This window comes from Oryzias melastigma, linkage group LG11, assembly GCF_002922805.2.
Source record: "Oryzias melastigma strain HK-1 linkage group LG11, ASM292280v2, whole genome shotgun sequence".
Lineage (NCBI taxonomy): Eukaryota > Metazoa > Chordata > Actinopteri > Beloniformes > Adrianichthyidae > Oryzias > Oryzias melastigma.
This window is the reverse complement of record NC_050522.1, coordinates 788,822-805,940: the sequence shown is the minus strand read 5'-3', so window position 1 is coordinate 805,940 and position 17,119 is coordinate 788,822. Positions and strand designations below refer to the sequence as shown.

General features: G+C 39.1%; 1 protein-coding gene across 1 annotated transcript in view; it reads left to right on the top strand.

The window, feature by feature from the left end:
• adcy2b (adenylate cyclase 2b (brain)) overlaps positions 1-17,119 on the top strand; it is a 67,363-nt gene that overhangs the window by 10,359 nt on the left and 39,885 nt on the right. The window contains exons 2-4 of the mRNA XM_024257887.2: positions 3,542-3,739; positions 10,497-10,658; positions 12,599-12,748. Of these exons, the coding sequence (XP_024113655.1) occupies positions 3,542-3,739; positions 10,497-10,658; positions 12,599-12,748 (510 nt within the window). The remainder of the gene's footprint in view (positions 1-3,541; positions 3,740-10,496; positions 10,659-12,598; positions 12,749-17,119) is intronic.

Here is a 17,119-nt window from a genome sequence, read left to right as displayed (position 1 = left end):
TGTAGAGAGCGGGGGTCCCATTTGGCACGGGACCTAAGGTGGGTTGTGGTCTCTTCTGATACAATAGGTGGGGGCCGTGGCTGGTCCGGCCGCCTCAGACTAGCTGTTTTAGCTAATTTAGGCTTTGCCTTAATTTTTTTTTACTATTTTGGAGTTTTGCTAATATTTCCACTACAGGCTCACTGTTTTGGATAATTTAGAATTTAATTCAGTTTCTCGGGTTAATTTGGCATTTCACTAATAATTTAGCTATCAGTCTCAGCGTTTTCAGCTATTAACTTCAGCATTTTCAGCTATCAGCACTAGCATCTTCAGCTGTCACATTCAGCTTACAGCATTTATGCTATTATTATTGCAGGTAATGTTATATATCTAGTTTTTCAAATGTTTTGATAATATTTTTCGATGAAGATTGCAGAAATTATTCATTCTAAATTTGGTTTTATGCATCTTTCTAGAAAACTGTAAATGTTTACATTTTGGCTGTGATTGCTGCACTTTTTCTGTTAGCCTACAAACTGACCCCAGCCCCACATCAGAGATTAAATGTTTGGGGACCTACGCTTTAAAGTGAAGCAATTTTTAGGTTCAGTTAAAAAAAGATGACTTTAATTAATTAATTGCAGGCCGCAATGATTTAACCACATAAAAATTGTTATTGCATGACAGCAGTAATTAAAACTAGCAATTTCATTTATATACCTTTAAGACATTCAAAAATAAAAGAAACAAATGTACCCATCAGAATATCCAAGCAGCGTAAAATATCTTTTGTTTTATGGTTGCTTCTACTGAACTGTTGTTGATAATTGATGAAATTCCAAACCCAGCTGGGAACAGATTTGAGGAAATATGCCACCAGCTCTGCTTCCTTAGGGATGTTAAATATTAAATAGACGCCATACACGTGTTTTCATCATGCACCCTCCAGCGCCAACTGTCCCCTTCTCCTCAAGTTCCTCCATAACCAATTTGATGCATTTTGTCCTGATGGTGCAGAGACTGGAGCCTCGCCGTGCGGCTCTTACCGCCACGTCCTTTTGTTTTTATGTCACTGGTTGAACTAGGTTGGGATAAATAAAGGAAGCATTTGTTCTGGGTTACAATTCAGGACAACGTTAGATGTAGACACAGCCCCCTCCATCTGTGACATGTCAAGGGAAGTGGCTTCAAGCTGTTTGGAAAGGCTTTTTCACAGATTAGACAGGTCACCATCAGAAATGTGCAGCTGCTTCCTCTTTTTGATCCACAAATAAGTGAAAAGCTGATGATGTCATGAAAGCTAAATCCCTGTGTGAGTGTGAAAGGGTTGTGAACATTTTACCTTTTCCCAGCCAGCAAGGCCAAGTGGACCCCATATGGTTGAAAAGTTGGCGGAAAATTTGAGCCCCGACTGGGTTTGTCTGCAGTTTCTGTGGTGGCCCCACCTGTGTTTGCCCATATTGACTTAAGTGGGAACTCAGTGGGTTGACTCGCTACGCTAGCCAGCTGCCCGATGGACAGCGTAGTGAGCTAGTGAGGTCCTCTATAGTGAGCTGGTGAGTGCTGCTGTAGCATGCTAGCATGCTCCTCTGTAGCCTGCTAGCAAACTCTGTTGTAGCAAGCTCCTCTGTAGCAAGCTAGCAAGCTCCAGTGTAGCGAGCTAGTGAGGTCCTCTATAGTGAGCTAGCGAGTGCCGCTGTAGCATGCTAGCAAGATCGTCTACATCAAGCTCACGAGCTCCAAGTATCAAGCTAGCAAGCTCTACTGTAGTGAGCTAGTGAGGTCCTCTATAGCGAGCTGGAGCGTGCCGCTGTAGCATGCTAGTGAACTCCTCTGTATCGAGCTAGCGAGCTCAACTGTAGCTAGCTCCTCTGTTGCGTGCTAGTGAACTGTGTTGTAGCGAGCTAACCCACTGAGTTCCTACTTAAGTCAATGTGGGTAAACACAGGTGGGGCTAGCACAGAAACTGAGGACAAACTCAAATCGTGGCCCACATTTTCAGCCCACTTTTAAACATTATGGGGCCATTTGGCCTTGCTAGCTAGGTTGATGCAAAACTAACACCTTTTTGTCAGAGCTGTTCCGGTATGTTAATAAATTTCCTTAGATTTTCACTTGAATACATGGTTTGCTGAGGACTCACCGGGAAGCTGCAGCGGATTCTCGCAGGTCGCTACCCCAGATTTAAAAAACTGAAGTGTTTGATGCCTAACAGGTCTGCTAAGTAAGAAGAAATCAAAAGCAACTATTCGTTCTGCAGTTTAAGAGGACTTACATGTATGCTAGCAGCCTCAGCGGCACATTCTTTCACCCTTTTAGCATATCAGAACAATAACTTATTAGAACAAAAAAACAATTGTATTAATCCCACAAAGCGGAAATTCACTCAATACTGAAATTAATTTCAATACAACCCAGAACAAAGTCAGACAGTCAACAGAAATGCAAAGATACCGTTCAAGGTTGACTGTGGAGCCGCTCTTCTTTTGCTTGTCTTTATGCTCCATAATAATTTGTCATAAAGAACAAAAACTGTGTTTCTAGGCCCAGTATGGATCATATCAGTAGTTGTGGGTTGACAGGAGATGTTGCTGTTACAAAAAATGTAGTGAAATAAATATTTACTTAAATTCCATTAGATTTGAAAACATTGTTATTTAACACACTCAGATTGTGTGAATTAAAAAATACTTTGAGTTTACTGTCCTTTAAAATAGTCTCTTAAAAAGAAGACATACTTTAGTTGTCATTAGATGATGATACATTGAGCATTGTCTTCATTCTCTTCCCAATCTGTCTGAATTATGTCTTACCTGAATCTACTCATAATAAATGAAGGATTATGTAGATCTCAGTAGATGTTGTACACAGTCTTTGTTTCACTTTCATAATGTTCTATTAGGATTATCTGGCTATGGAATAATCTGAACTGAACTGGATTGTGACAAACACAATTATTAAATTACTGTCTGATGATTTTTGCTTTTTGTGTTGGAGTTTAAGAACTGAATCTTAATAACTAAACTAAATTGTATCTGTGTCCAGTTAGAAAAGGAAGGCAGAGATCTAAGAACTCATGGGTCCTCTAAAGACCAGGATTTGCTGCGTGCTCTCAATACCTGATTTCTCTAGAAAGGTCAAAGTTTTGTAGTTTTTTTTTAGTTTGTCCTGTCTAACAGCTGAGTAAACACATCAGAGCTGAAGGCCTTTTGTGTTAAACAGATCAGGGAGTTATGGATCTTCAGACACAAGAGGTGTATATTTGTATAAACCTCTTTTGTATTTGTGGTTAAATTTTAAAAGATTTATGTTTGTATACTTTCTTTTTGGACCAGACGGGAAAAAGAGAAGAAGAGAGGGGGATGGTTTGAGATGGATAAGTGAACGAAAGAAATGGAAGAAAAAAAGGGAGTTTAAGATAAAAAAGTAGAGGGGTAGAACCATAATGCAGTAAAGTTTATTGTTATTACGCTTAAATGTATATATTATATTATATTATATCTTAAAATGCCTTTTTTATGACCATATAACCAAACAAGTGTTTATTTTGTGTTTCTAGAAGTCTGAGGACCACCTGACGTTCTTGATCGCGGTGCCCACCGCGCTCTTCCTGTTCCTGTCCATCTTCATCCTCGTCTGCATCGAGTCTGTCTTCAAGCGGATGCTGCACCTCTTCTCCCTCCTCATATGGGCCTGTCTGGTCACCATGGGTTATCTGTTCATGTTCTCCGGAGGAAGACTGAGTCCGTGGGATCAGGTAGGGTTCTGATCAAATTGTGTAGCACATCAAGAGAGTGAGATTGTGTTTTAGTGAAACCACGCCCCCAATTCAATCGTCTTTGTGGCTTTGAGGTGCAGCATCAGGAACTGCATTGTAACTGTTTAAAATGTCTTCAAAACTACCAGCTGACCCACTTGATTTAATTATCAATGGATGACTTCCCCTTTTTAGGTTCAGTACCGTCAGGGCCTGTAAAGCCTTCAGTGAAGGCCTATAATTATCTTAAGAGAAGTAATTAAATCACAGAGACCACAAGGACTGCAGGTACAGATTTAAATTTTTAACATTTCTTAGCAATAGTTGAAAAAAATGATTGCAGTTGTGTTACAGCTGATCAGTCCTTGTTTTATTCGTACAAAAATGCAGTTTAAGTCATTTATGACTACTGATATATTCATTCACAAATGTCAATATACTTGTACACAAATAATATCTATTATTATAATATATAATAACTTACATAATGTGTGAGATTACATGATGTTACTGTTCACTAAAGTCATGAAATAATGTTTTATGAGATTAACAGATAGTCAACAAAAACTTTACTTTGCCACTTGGAAAAAAAAACATTTGAACTGATCAGAACCGGATTACATAACTATACAGAGCTGTAAAATGAGGTAACTAAGTCGGGGTGGGATTATATAAATGCGCTTCTTCCCACTCCTTTTCAAGCAATCAATAAAACTTCTTGACTTTAGTTAATAATTACCATTTTTAATGAATTAAATGTGACATAAGAGTGTCTTTGTTTTCTTTTTTTTAATCAATGCATTTCATTATTTCTGTAATGAGTTTGAAAAATTAGTGTTTTGTCCTGAATTTTTCATAATCTATGATTGAAATCAAGCAATCAATCAAGATTCCATTCATTCACATATTCTATCATACTCATACACTACTATAAACTGAACGATGTGCTTTTTTAGAAGCTCCGCTTTAACTTTTACATCTGATTTGCGTTTTGCTCTAAAAGTGTCTTAGCTCACTTATATCCAAGCAATCCAATTTTTTTTTTAAGTACAATTTAATAGTAAGTTTAGAGAACAGAAAACAGACTGTTGTTTTTTTCTGCTTTTTCAAAGTCCCATCATGATCAGTATGAGAAACGGAGGAATTTTATAAGAGTACACATCTGTAAAATGTTTATTTCTGGGTCTATAGATACAAAAAAGTTCAAGTCATTCAAGACTCACTCCAAAGAAAATGGTCTTTTTTATAGAATTTTATTTCTCAGTAGAGGAACTATTTGAAATCTTTTAGGATGAAAACTGCGTTTCTGAGTTTTTATTAATTCAAATCGTGTTTGATCAGAAAACTGGATGCTTGAAAAATCTGTGGCTAGTGTTGCAACGAGTGACTGGGCGTGCCAAAGTCTCTCTCCGTGGCTCCGCCTCCTTTCACACAGGAATTTTCCTGGTCCGAGCAGGCCTCTGGACGAGCTCCTTCCCAGCGACGAGGAGGAGAGGGGGGCGGAGTCGCTCCAAGTCATAAGCTCCGCCCACAAACCAGAATTATATTTCTAATGAGCAACTGCTGCTGGGAATAAAATATGTCTTAAAAAACAATAAAGGTCTTTTGATTTTGGCTAAAAGCTGCATAATCATAATTGAAAGACGACTGGGAACATTTTACAACAGAAAAATATGGTGCAGTGGGGCTTTTAAATCCAAACCCAAAATTGTAAACGAGAAACAATTTTCAGTCAAAAATGTGGAACAATCAAAAGGAGCAAAGTGAAGTTTAACTGTTTCAAAGACGAGTCTGACATGTATCTCAACTCATTGGTTAGCAAGAGATTTGGTGTGTTTAATAATACACGTGTGGGCGCATGTGCATCTGTATTTGTGTGTTTTCTCTGCCTGTGTGGGAGTTTGTGTATTTGTGTTCGTCTTTCTGTACGGAATTTTTCATGTAAATTCTGAGAAGAAGTAAAAGCTTGAGGTAAAACTCATGCATTATTAAAGGAGGAAAATTCCGTCTTTTCTTCTCTGTATTAAAAAGAATCATTAACATTCAGTAGAAAAGTCTGAGGGAAAATAAATGGACTTTCTCACACATTTCTGTTTCATTGTCTTAACAAATTTTTATTTCTAACTTTTAGATTTTGCTGCATGGAATCAATTCACTCTTTTTTGTCTCTCGGTGAGTGAAAGGACTGAAGTGTTGAGTAAAAGATGAGACAGAAATCAAGACGAACCTTTAAGAAAGCAGAACAGCTGCTGTCTCGGTGAATCGGATTGATTGTGACTTTTGAGAAACCGGCGTGTCTGATGGAACCAGCAGAGCTCTCCACTCTGAGGACCTTCATCAAAAATCAGAGTGACGGGGTCAGAGCGGGGCAGAGACGGAGGACGGTCATCTCCACACTCATTAGAGTTTGACCTCTCGACCTCCTCCTGAACAGGCTCACCTGCTCCTCGTCCTTCTGGAAACACGCCTTCTTCAGATGAAGCTGAACTACCTCTTTGTTACGGACGCCTTTGAGTCCTCTAAGTACGGTGGCCTGAAAGATCATATGAATGCAAAACACACAACAACAAAAGCCGAAGCACAATGACGACCCACAACATGACGACAAAAACTGACATCATGACGACAAAAGCTGAAGCACAAAGACAAAAGCTGAAGCAAGACAACAAAAGTTGACAACATGACGACAAAAGCTGAAGCTCAAAAAGACAAAAGACAAAAACACAACAACAAAAGCTGAAACGCAAGAAAAAAAGCAGATAATACGAGGACAAAAGCCGAAGCACAACGACAAAAGCAGACAATGCAACGACTAAAGCCGAAGCACAATGAAAAAGGCGACAGCATCGGACAAAAGCAGAAGCACAACAACAAAAGCCAAAGCACAATGACAAAAGCAGACAACGCAATGACTAAAAATGAAGCACGAGGACAAAAGCTGAAGCACGACAGCAAAAGCCACAACACAACAACAAAATCTGATGCATGTTGACAAAAGCCACAACACGACGGCAAAAGCCGAAGCACAACGAAAAAAAGGAGACAATGCAACAACTAAAGTTGAAGCACGACGGCAAAAGCCAAATCATAATGACAAAAGCCACAACTCAAGGACAAAAGCCGAAGCACAATGGCAAAAGCAGACAACCCAACGACTAAAGCTGAAGCACAACAACAAAAGCTGAAGCATAGTGACAAATTCCACAACACGATGACAAAATCTGAAGCATGTTGACAAAGGCAGACAACACGATGACAAAAGCCAACCAAGCGGACTAAAACTGGGTTGAGGTGCATTCACAGCGGCTGTGATCTGAGCGGCGGAGGCGTCAAGTTTCAATGTTAGGTCATATGAGGATTCACTGGATACACGCAGCCTGTCTCAGAGCCCATGAAGTTGGAGCGATCAGCTAACGCTAACCACCGACCCGGTGGAAAGCTATGCTTCCCAAGGTTTGGCAGAGCAAGCGAGCGTCGCCACCCAGTGTCTGGCTGAGATAGTATACCCTGCCAGCCCCGGGGCAACAGAGGTCACTGTGCTGGGCTGCTGGGGGTAGTTTGTTTTCCTGTCTGAATAAGAAGGAGCTGTCTCGTCTGCAGTTAATTTGAAACTCTGCTGCGAGGATCTTGACCCGCACTAGGAGTAGAGCTCACATCTCTCCAATCCTCATTGGCTCCCAGTTGCCTCCAATTTATAATTTTAGTTCTGACTTTTATAGCCCTCCATGACCAAGCTCCTTCATATGTCTGTGATTTGATCTCTCCCTACAGACCGTCTCATGCGCTGAGGTCTGTGGATCAGAACCTGGTGATGGTCCCTCACATATGCTTTCGGACCAGAGGACCTGCTCCTAAACTCTAGGATGAGCTCCCTCTCTTCCTGGACTCTGTTCACTCTTTTAAAAACCAACTTAAAACCTTTGATTTTGCTCAGCATTTTAACTGAATCTGTTTTAATTGGGCTTGTAGTGATTGTTTAATGCAGTTCTTGCTCTTGTTTTTTATGTCTCGTAGCTTGTGAGGTTTTTATCATCAATGTTTAGAATCTGCAAAGCTTTGTCTTTTATGTTTTTACCTTCTGAAATTTTTGTTTTTATGCTTTTAACGTGTGAAGCACCTTGTGAATTTTGTCTGTGAAAGGTGCTATTTAAACAAAACTTACTTACAAAGTTTCAAGTTATTGAAGTGCCAAAAGCTTGAAACTGAATGAAACTTAAAAAAGGGTCTGGCATTCATTTCTGTTGTGGCTTTTGTTGTCGTGCTTCCACTTTTGTCGTTGTGTTTTGATAGATAAATATCTTTATTTGTCATCGTCTCAGGTACACTTCAATTAAAAAGGGCCTCCTGGTCAGTGCAACATTCATACTTCAGATCAACCCATGGTAAAAAAAATAATACTACAACAATAAATAATACATTTAAAAAGATGCTGAGTAAAACCTGGACATTTAAACAATTAAAATAAATACATTTAAAACTTGTGAGCCGTGTCAGCCACATTATCTAAGAGCTGGAGGGCAGATAGAACAAGGCTTTCAGACCTAGAAATCCCGAAGTGTTTCAGTATGTCTGGTATAATTGAAACTAAATGATGTACAAGAGAACAACAATTTCAGCCAGAATAATTAAGCATCAGTGTTTTCAGAAAGGAGAACCGTAAAAGCTGAGCTGATGAAGCTCCCATCTCAGAGGGTTTGGGGATTCATTAAGATTCCAGCGGAGTGAGGTGGAGTGTCTCCTACTCCCGACAAAAGCAGGTGGCGCTCCTGATTTTCGGCTGCTGTTCTCAATTTTACTTATCTGCCCAATCAAGATCAGATCTCACACTCTCCACACTTCTCAGTTTTTGGGAGGTGGGATTTCAGAGATGGAAGCTGTTAGAAGTTACAGGATAAATACAGAAGGACTTTAGAAAGCACAGCATCTGCTCATCCTTCATACTGTTGGTTCCCTTAGCAACTGAAGATACGAGTGGACACAAACCACTGCCCTGCTCTTTGTCTTTACGTAATACTGTAAACGTCTGTGAAGATACTCATTCATACAGCTGCGTTTTTAGAAGTAGTTAGTGAAAGAAAAAGCTGTCAATGGAACTTTTTTTTTGGAGGATGTTTCACCTCTTCTCCGAGAGACTCAAGAAAGCATTTGTGAAAGTTTTGGAAAATTTCCTAAGAAAAAAACTGAAACCTCAGTAGCGCTGTAGTGGTTAACATTCCCGCCTCACAGCATAAAAGCCCCTGGTTCAAATCCCAGTTAAGACCTTTCTGTGTGGACAGCTTTTTTTACTTGCTGCCTGCAGAATTTAAAGTCATTTTTTTGTCCATTTTGTTCAATCCATCCTAAGTCCAGTTACAAAAAAACATAGCGTCAAATGTACCTGAAAAACCAATCATTGACATGTTCTGCATATATATCATAACCCAGTATTTTAGAACAACTGAACAGTCCCAGAACCTATAGAAATCGCAGTGATAAAAATATCTCGTGATGTTTTTTCAGCAGAATTCTCTCCAAGAATGACCCGGTTGTGACCTGACATGTCCTTTCATATTCTTCTTCTGAAACTGCTAAACTAACTTTTCTTTCTTTTTACCTAACATGTTTTGGCCTCCCACTTTGCATTATACTGCTGTATGAACTCAAAATACTTTTAGGCGGTGACTTCAATTTGGTTAACGATATAAATGTTTACAAGAATCCATCATTACTTTTTGGAAAGATTGAGGGTTGTGATTGGTTTGTCAGGGTCAGTTCTCCATTGGTTTTCCTCTAAGTTATCTGGTCGGAGTTCCAGGGTTGTGGCTAACCACATAGTGTCTAAGTCAGCAGACTTACTGAGCGGTGTTCCTCAGGGCAATGTCTGGGGGCCTGTCCTGTTTCTCATCCAGCAGTTCAGCGACGTCTCGTACCGCTTCTTTGCTGATGACATTCAGCTATATTACTCTGAACTTCCTGATGACTCTCTGCAGCTAAACTCAGAGAAAACAGAAACACAATTGCCCCTGATGAGGCCATTAAGCAGCATTTGAGTTCTGTAGGCCAGGTTATTGGCCAAGAGAGTCTTATTTTTGACTGAGATATGTCGCTGGAGCAGCACTCCAAAAAACTCATCAAGAATTGCTTCCTAAGCTCAGAAAAATGGTGTCATATGAAGATCTACAACTTCTTAATCATGCCTTTGTGTCTATGCGGCTAGAACACTGTAATAGTCTGAATAAGAAGGAGCTGCCTCGTGTAATTAATCCCAAACTCTGCACTATCATCAAAGCTTTATTTATATGTGAATTTTTTTGCTAAGCACTTTAACTGAAACTGATTCTATTTGGCCTCGAAATGATTGTTTTATGTGGTACACGTTTTTGTCTTCAAACGTAGAGTTGTCAGAGATGTGACTGTAGACATCTACAGTAGATGTATATGAAGTATCTAATAGACGTCAGAGTGGGGAAGGAAATCAATGCAAGTTAATTGCAGGTCTTGACGAAAACAGTTTGAAAATTGTTAAATGTAATCTCGTATTACTTCCCCATCATGCAAAGCAGGCGTGTTGTCAGAAGCACTGATGTGATTTTTAACTAAGTTAAAATAACCGTTTAGAAAACTAGAATAGTACAAGTTAAGAATAACAAAGTCAATGAACTGAGTCAGTTTCTCATGAAATGGTTCATTTAAATAAAGTAGCTATTCACGCCTAAAGATAAAACCTGATTGGCTCTAGCGTGAAATGATTTTGCATTGCTGTTATTTCCTGTTTCAGGTGTCTTTCTTCCTCTTCATCGTCTTCATCGTCTACACGATGCTGCCATTCTCCATGAAATGGGCCGTAATCGCCAGCGGGATAACCTGCCTCTCACACACGGTCACCCTCAGCATCTGTCTCTCCTCCACTGCTGCTGAACTGGAACCTCTAGTTTGGCAGGTAAGACGGATTTATGTCAATGCTGTGGAAACTTTAGTGTCAGGAAAGACTCTTCACTCACAGCCATACATGTTCACCAGAGTTTGTTGGGCTGGCGGCAGCAAGCTTATTGTGCAACAGAAATTATTGATGTATATATTTTAATAATCTGTATAAAAGAGGCAACATGATGCAGGACTTTCATCAACTTCCAGTGAAATATATACAGAATTTGAGGCTCCTGTTTGTCTGAAAGGGTTTATCTTAAAAAGCAGAATCACCTTTATTGAGTTAAATTAGATATCTAAAAAAAAAACAATACCGAAAACTATTATGCATCCCATTTCTGATGCTGGCTTCACAATCTTTCAGATAATGCTAATCACTAAAGAGCCTTTTATTGGAAATTAGGGCCGGGAATTGATTAAAAACATTAACTAATTGATCACAAACCTGTTAAAAGATTAATCACGATTAATCGCTATATTTTTTTTTAAGTTTGAGTATTTCCCGACCCCTTATTATCTGCGGATAGTCACAATATGAAATCACACATGAAACTCTAAAATTTAGAACATTTATTTTTAATTACCGCTGTCACTTTTGTGACACTTTTGTGTTGGGATTAATCACAATTAATCGGAATGGTTTACCAGGTTAAATTTGTTAGTATAATGTGGCAACACGAGCAGTTCAGGCACACACTAAAGGGGGACTCAAACCAGATGGAGGCGTGGTTCCAGATTTAAAAAAAAGTTTATTTATAAATAGTTTAAAAGTAATGAGTTACTAAAAGACCTGTGATAAAAACCATTGGGGCCTAGAGCCCACCTGCAACAGAGACCTGGTTGCTCAAGCAGAATAAATAACCAAAAACAAACGCATGCATAAACATAAAAGAAAAGCACAAAACCCAGGGAACAGCACCAAACAACCAGAATGTCAACTTGAGAACCAGTCCCTGTTGCTGCAGCTCTGAAAGATTAAAACAAATGAACAGGCAAATAGCCCCTCTGTGGTATACAGGTCAATAAAAGAATCAAGTAAAAAACGTTAGTCTGTCGGCTGCTCCAGCAGGACTCCGGCAAAACGTAGGAGTACCAGTCCCGACAGGCCACCAGGTTCCAGAAGCACCAATATGATCCGCTGAGCAGAGGGAGTGCAGGGGTTGCAGCTGTGCGGTTGACCCAGTGGAGCTGACGTGGAGGACCCGTGGAGCATCCGTAGCCAGTCTTGACGGATAAAACCAGACACAAAAAAAGACCCCACAACAGCAGCGGGTTCCACCTACATAACCCTGTAGGAAGCAATTTACTCAAATTCACTTTTACCTAGTCGCATGCTGATTTGCAATACGACTAGGTCTTCCAACTACCACTGCACGGGCAGTGGAGCCCAGTGGCAACCCGTGAAGGGAGGTAGTCTCAGCCCAAGAATCTGGTTATGTCAGCTCAGGTGCTTATTAGCAGCACCTGGGTAGGATTATCTGCACCTGCACATCAGCCTGATTAAACCAACCTGCCACAATAACATGGCACAGATCAAATTGTCCGCTTTTTGTGAAAAAGTGATCTGAACCACAAAAATAGCAAGAATAAAATACTGAAAACTGATCGAATATTTATTTCTTTTGTAAGTGACCATAAGTGGTATAAGTGGGTTGATACCCGACGAAATGTTTTAACACGCTGTGGAAGCTTGAACCGCCGAGTTAAAGCGAATAACTGTTTCTCTTAATAATTTGCATCAATACATATTAACCCATTAATTATTTTTGATCAATCATGTGTGTTAATGCGTTAACTTTCACAGCCATATTGGAAATATAAACACAACTAGAGTGAAAAGCTTAAACTCGTATCACCTTCTTCAGTTACTGAAGTTGAATCCATCCATTCATATTCTCTATTTTTATATTCTTTATTTTTAAAGACAACAATCATCTCTTACTTGTGCCACAGATTTTGGCTAATGTCATCATCTTCACCTGCGGTAACCTGGCCGGGGCGTATCACAAACGTCTGATGGACCTGGCTCTGAAGCAGACCTATCAGGACACCTGCAACTGCATCAAGTCGCCCATTAAGCTGGAGTTTGAGAAGCATCAGCAGGTAAAACCTGATGTCAAAAGTTTCTTCAGACTCTCAGACAGACACCTGAAGCTTCACCTGAAACCTTCCTCCACCCAGTTCAACCTGCTCGCATAAGCCTCTTCACATCTTCGTAGAATCTTAGCAAACAAGTAGGAGTTCAAGGCTATCCCGCCTCCACCGTGAACTCTGTCACCACGGCCTTACAGCCCTCATCCATCTCCTGAACAACTCCAACATTGTTCTGTCATTCCAGACTTCCTCATCCGAACCACAGTTCCTCTCTCTGGATCCTGTCATAGACTTACTCTAGATCAGGAGTCTGCAACCTGCGGCTCCAGAGCCACATGTGGCTCTTTTATCTCTCCATGGCGACTCTCTGGCTGAAGAAAAATAAAATAGCAAGTTTCAAAAATTTGGAGTTTAGCTAATTTTTAGCATTATTGGCTAATCTGTTATCTACTGAAGTTTTTGGGGGATAATTTAGAATTTCTATTTTAGAAACAGGCTAACTTTTTTGACTAATTTGACTTACTGAGGAATTTTAGGCTATTTCGGAGTTCAGCTAGTAATTGAACAAGCTAGCTTTTTTCTGGCTAATTTGGCCTCTACTGAAATTTTTGATGCTAATTTGGAGTTTAGCTAATATTTTAGAAATATGCTAACTTTTTTTTACTAATTTTGCCATCTACTGGAGTTTTTAGGCACATTTAGAGTTTAGTTTCTATTTTAGCAACAGGCTAACATTAATTTAGTTTACTGCGGAATTTAATGCTAATTTGGGGTTTAGCTAATAATTTAGCAACATGCTGTCAACTGAAGTTTTTATGCTAATTTAGATTTTGGCTTTTATTTTTGCAACATGCTAACATTTTTGTCCGATTTAATTTGCAGTTCAGATAGTAAGTAAGTAATTACCTAGCTTTTTCGCTAATTTGGCCTCTACTAAAGGTAAACGGTAAAAACATTAAAATAAATCCCATTTTGAGAAATGCTGGTTTGTTTTTATATTTTTGCTTTTGTTCGTTCCAAAAAATAGACAAAATTCATGTTTAAAAAAAGAACAAAAAAAGGTCCTGAATGGAAATCCAAGTTTCTTAAAGGCTAAAGTAAGACTATGCGGCTCCGTCTAGGTTTAGATCAGTAGGAAACGAGCCCAAACGGCTCTTTTACTGTTAAAGGTTGTGACCCCTCACTTAGATCTACAAATACCCGATGCAGATCCTTCTGACCTTCCCTGGTCTTCTCCAGAATCATCTTCAAAGCAAATATTGCATCACTGGTTCACTTTCTCTCCATGAACCCAAAAGTTCACTTCTGACCTCAGCATACCCCTTTCTAATCACTTCATCATGTGACTCATCAGCTTCATTGCTCTGTCGTTTCCACAAAGCTGCACGTCTCCTTTCTTTTTAAAAATAGACACCAGTACACATAGAAAAACAGCTTTGCTACAGGATTGACATATCTTTGCTTTTTTTCTCCTTTTTTAGAATATTTTACATAAATATATCTTAACACATTTGGCAGTGTGCTAATTAATTTTCCAAATATCAATAAAAAACACTTGTGAAAAAGATTATAAATACAAAAACTGTCTCAGAATTCACTAAAGTAAAACTAAGTCGACACAGACACAGAGTTGAATTCTCATACGCTAGTTTATTTTAATCTACCCTGGTTATACCTCTTATATCTGGGTATACCTTACTAAGGATGGGTATCGCCAACAATTTCCAGAATTAATTTGATTCTGACTTTTTTCTTTTTTTATTCTTTCAATTCACTCAATTCAGTTCACTTTTGAGTTCACACATTTGTTTAGAAATGGTTTGAAGATTTTCATATTAATCTGAAACGGTTTACATGCTGTAAAATGTATTAGTGAAATTATAGTGAGATTGTTAATACAGTACTGCAGGGGTCTTCAAAATACATTTTAATAGGTCCTGTTGGAGAAACATCCTTGAAGTTATAGTCCAGAAAAAAAGTCTAAATATTCAGTGCAATATACCTTTAAGTAGCTGAGGATTGGTGGAACATCTGGATGCAATTGATATCTAACTGTCACTTCAAATTGATTCTGTACAATTTTCAGTACAGATACAACAGAATTTGGTCATTTTTATAAAAAAAAATAAAAAAAATTCCTTCAAAATCAGAAAATACAAAAGCGGAAAGAATCAAAATTAGAGTTGGAAGTGAGAATGTGCTGCAACAAGAGCTGCACCATTTAAAACACAAGTGTCCATCATATTAGTTCACGGTCCGTCTGGGTCCATAAGAAAGTCCTGGTTGCATGATGGCCCACCATCCCACCCCTGCCATCAGTGTACCCGAAGTTGGGGAGGTTCGCTTATCCGTCACGTCGAAGTATAAAAAAAACAACACAGGACAAGGACAGGACCATGTGGTGGTTCTGCACACCGTTCCTTCATTATTAGTTTTTTTAAAATCTTTTTTTTTACAAAGAGCTCTAGCTGAAGTAGCCATGCCTTTCCTGTCTCTACAGGAACCCGGAAGGGCCACACAACTTCCAAAATAAAAGAACTAAGAAATTAGTTACAACACCTTATTTCAGAAGAAGAAGAAAGTGAGATTATTGAAACAAATGATTAAAACATTTCCTTAAGAGTTTGGAAAGTCATGTCTGTGAGTTTATAAAGTTGTTAGTTTAGTCAGAAATGAATGTTTAGGTCGACCGAGCGAATAGCATTAGCCGTCCTATGGGAAATCCCATTAAGGTTAGCATCAAGCTAGCGGACTCTAGCATAAAGTGATAGATCGACATCTACTTTTATGGATTGATAATTAATTTATCAAGCTTAGGTCAATTGAAATTGATTAATCGATTTTATCAACCCAGTCTTAGGTACAAAAAAGTCTTAAATTCCTCCTTTGATGTTTTTTCATAGAAATGTTAGTGGGCCATTCTCGTCAAAAGTGGCATTTTGCCATGACATTTTCTTGACATTAGCTTCTTTGTGCTAACATTAGGTTTTCTCTCCAACCGCGGAAACGACATAAACTCCTGTCAATTATTGATGGTATGCTCTGAGGGGGTTCTCTACAATGTGTTTTGGTATTTTTAAATGCTTTTACCTTTAAGCATTCAAAGTTGTGTCTGCAGCAGGAAACATGTAACCAAGTGGAGGGAAATGCAAACTCTGACTCATGACCTCAGGTTAAGGTACCTAGGTATGAGTATTTTCAGTAGAATAACACATCTGTCATATACAAACACTTTATACTTGTATTTTCATAGACATATGGTTCCGGGCAACAGTTTGTACCTGCGCATTCATCTGCTGCTCCGCAATCTGGAAGATGCACCTCCCTCAGGAGATGAATGCAGATCACATTAGCTCATTAATCAAGCACCTGATTATTAACACCACACCTCCTCCGGCGATTACGCCTCCCTCTGTGTGCACACAGCAGGCTTGTTCAAACTCCTTCTGAGCTTAAAAAATGGAAGTAAGCATAAATGGTGCAGGTTTCTATTTTTAGACCCCCCTTTCCCCGACCCTCTCCTGACTGAATTTGCAGTGGTGTTTTTAGGAAATGAGCCCGGTGTGTGCGAACAATGTAATGACTCTCTTTGCAGTGTTTATGAGTCACACCCCCTCAGGCAGCGGCTCCTCTGAAACACATGGACACACACGCTCCTCTGTGCACTCACTCCAGAATTACTCTAAAAACTCTCCATCTGGTGTGTTTGGTTCTAATTTAAAGTAAAAAAATGTGTATGGTTACACAACAGCTGCAGAGGATGGAGCTCTGGTGCATCAGCGGCTCTGTTGCATTGTTAGTGTAATTACGGTTCTTCAGCGTCAACGCAATCTTTTTATTTGACCTTTCTGTTACCAGAACTTTGGATTTAGAGTTGTGATTTAAGCCCATGCAGTATAGGTCCTTCTACTACTTCTGAGAAATGGATCCCTTCTCACCTCGAATGAGGTTAAAACATGTATAACTGAACCCAGAACCAACAATGAACCAGTAAAATAAAGAAAAAACATATTTTTATTTACACTTTAATTAATATAATTAAAACTACAAATGCAGAGTCATAGAAGTCGTAATCTTCCTGTGCGTGACACTAGCCCCATGTTTCATGTTAAATTAACCTCAATTAAGAAGTTACAGGAAATATTAGGAAAGCTTGTAATAGGTCAGAATTTTGAAAAATGGCAAACTAGAAAATACTTTTCACTCTGAATACTTTACAAGTTATTAATTCCTGTGAGTTTAAACTGAAGCTGTGTGGAAGTTTTCAAATGTCTCAACGGCATCCTGCAGGCAGAAGTGTGAATTATTAGTCCAGCCCTCCATCCCTCCCTCCATCCATCCCTCCATCCATCCATCCATCCATCCATCTATCCATCCATC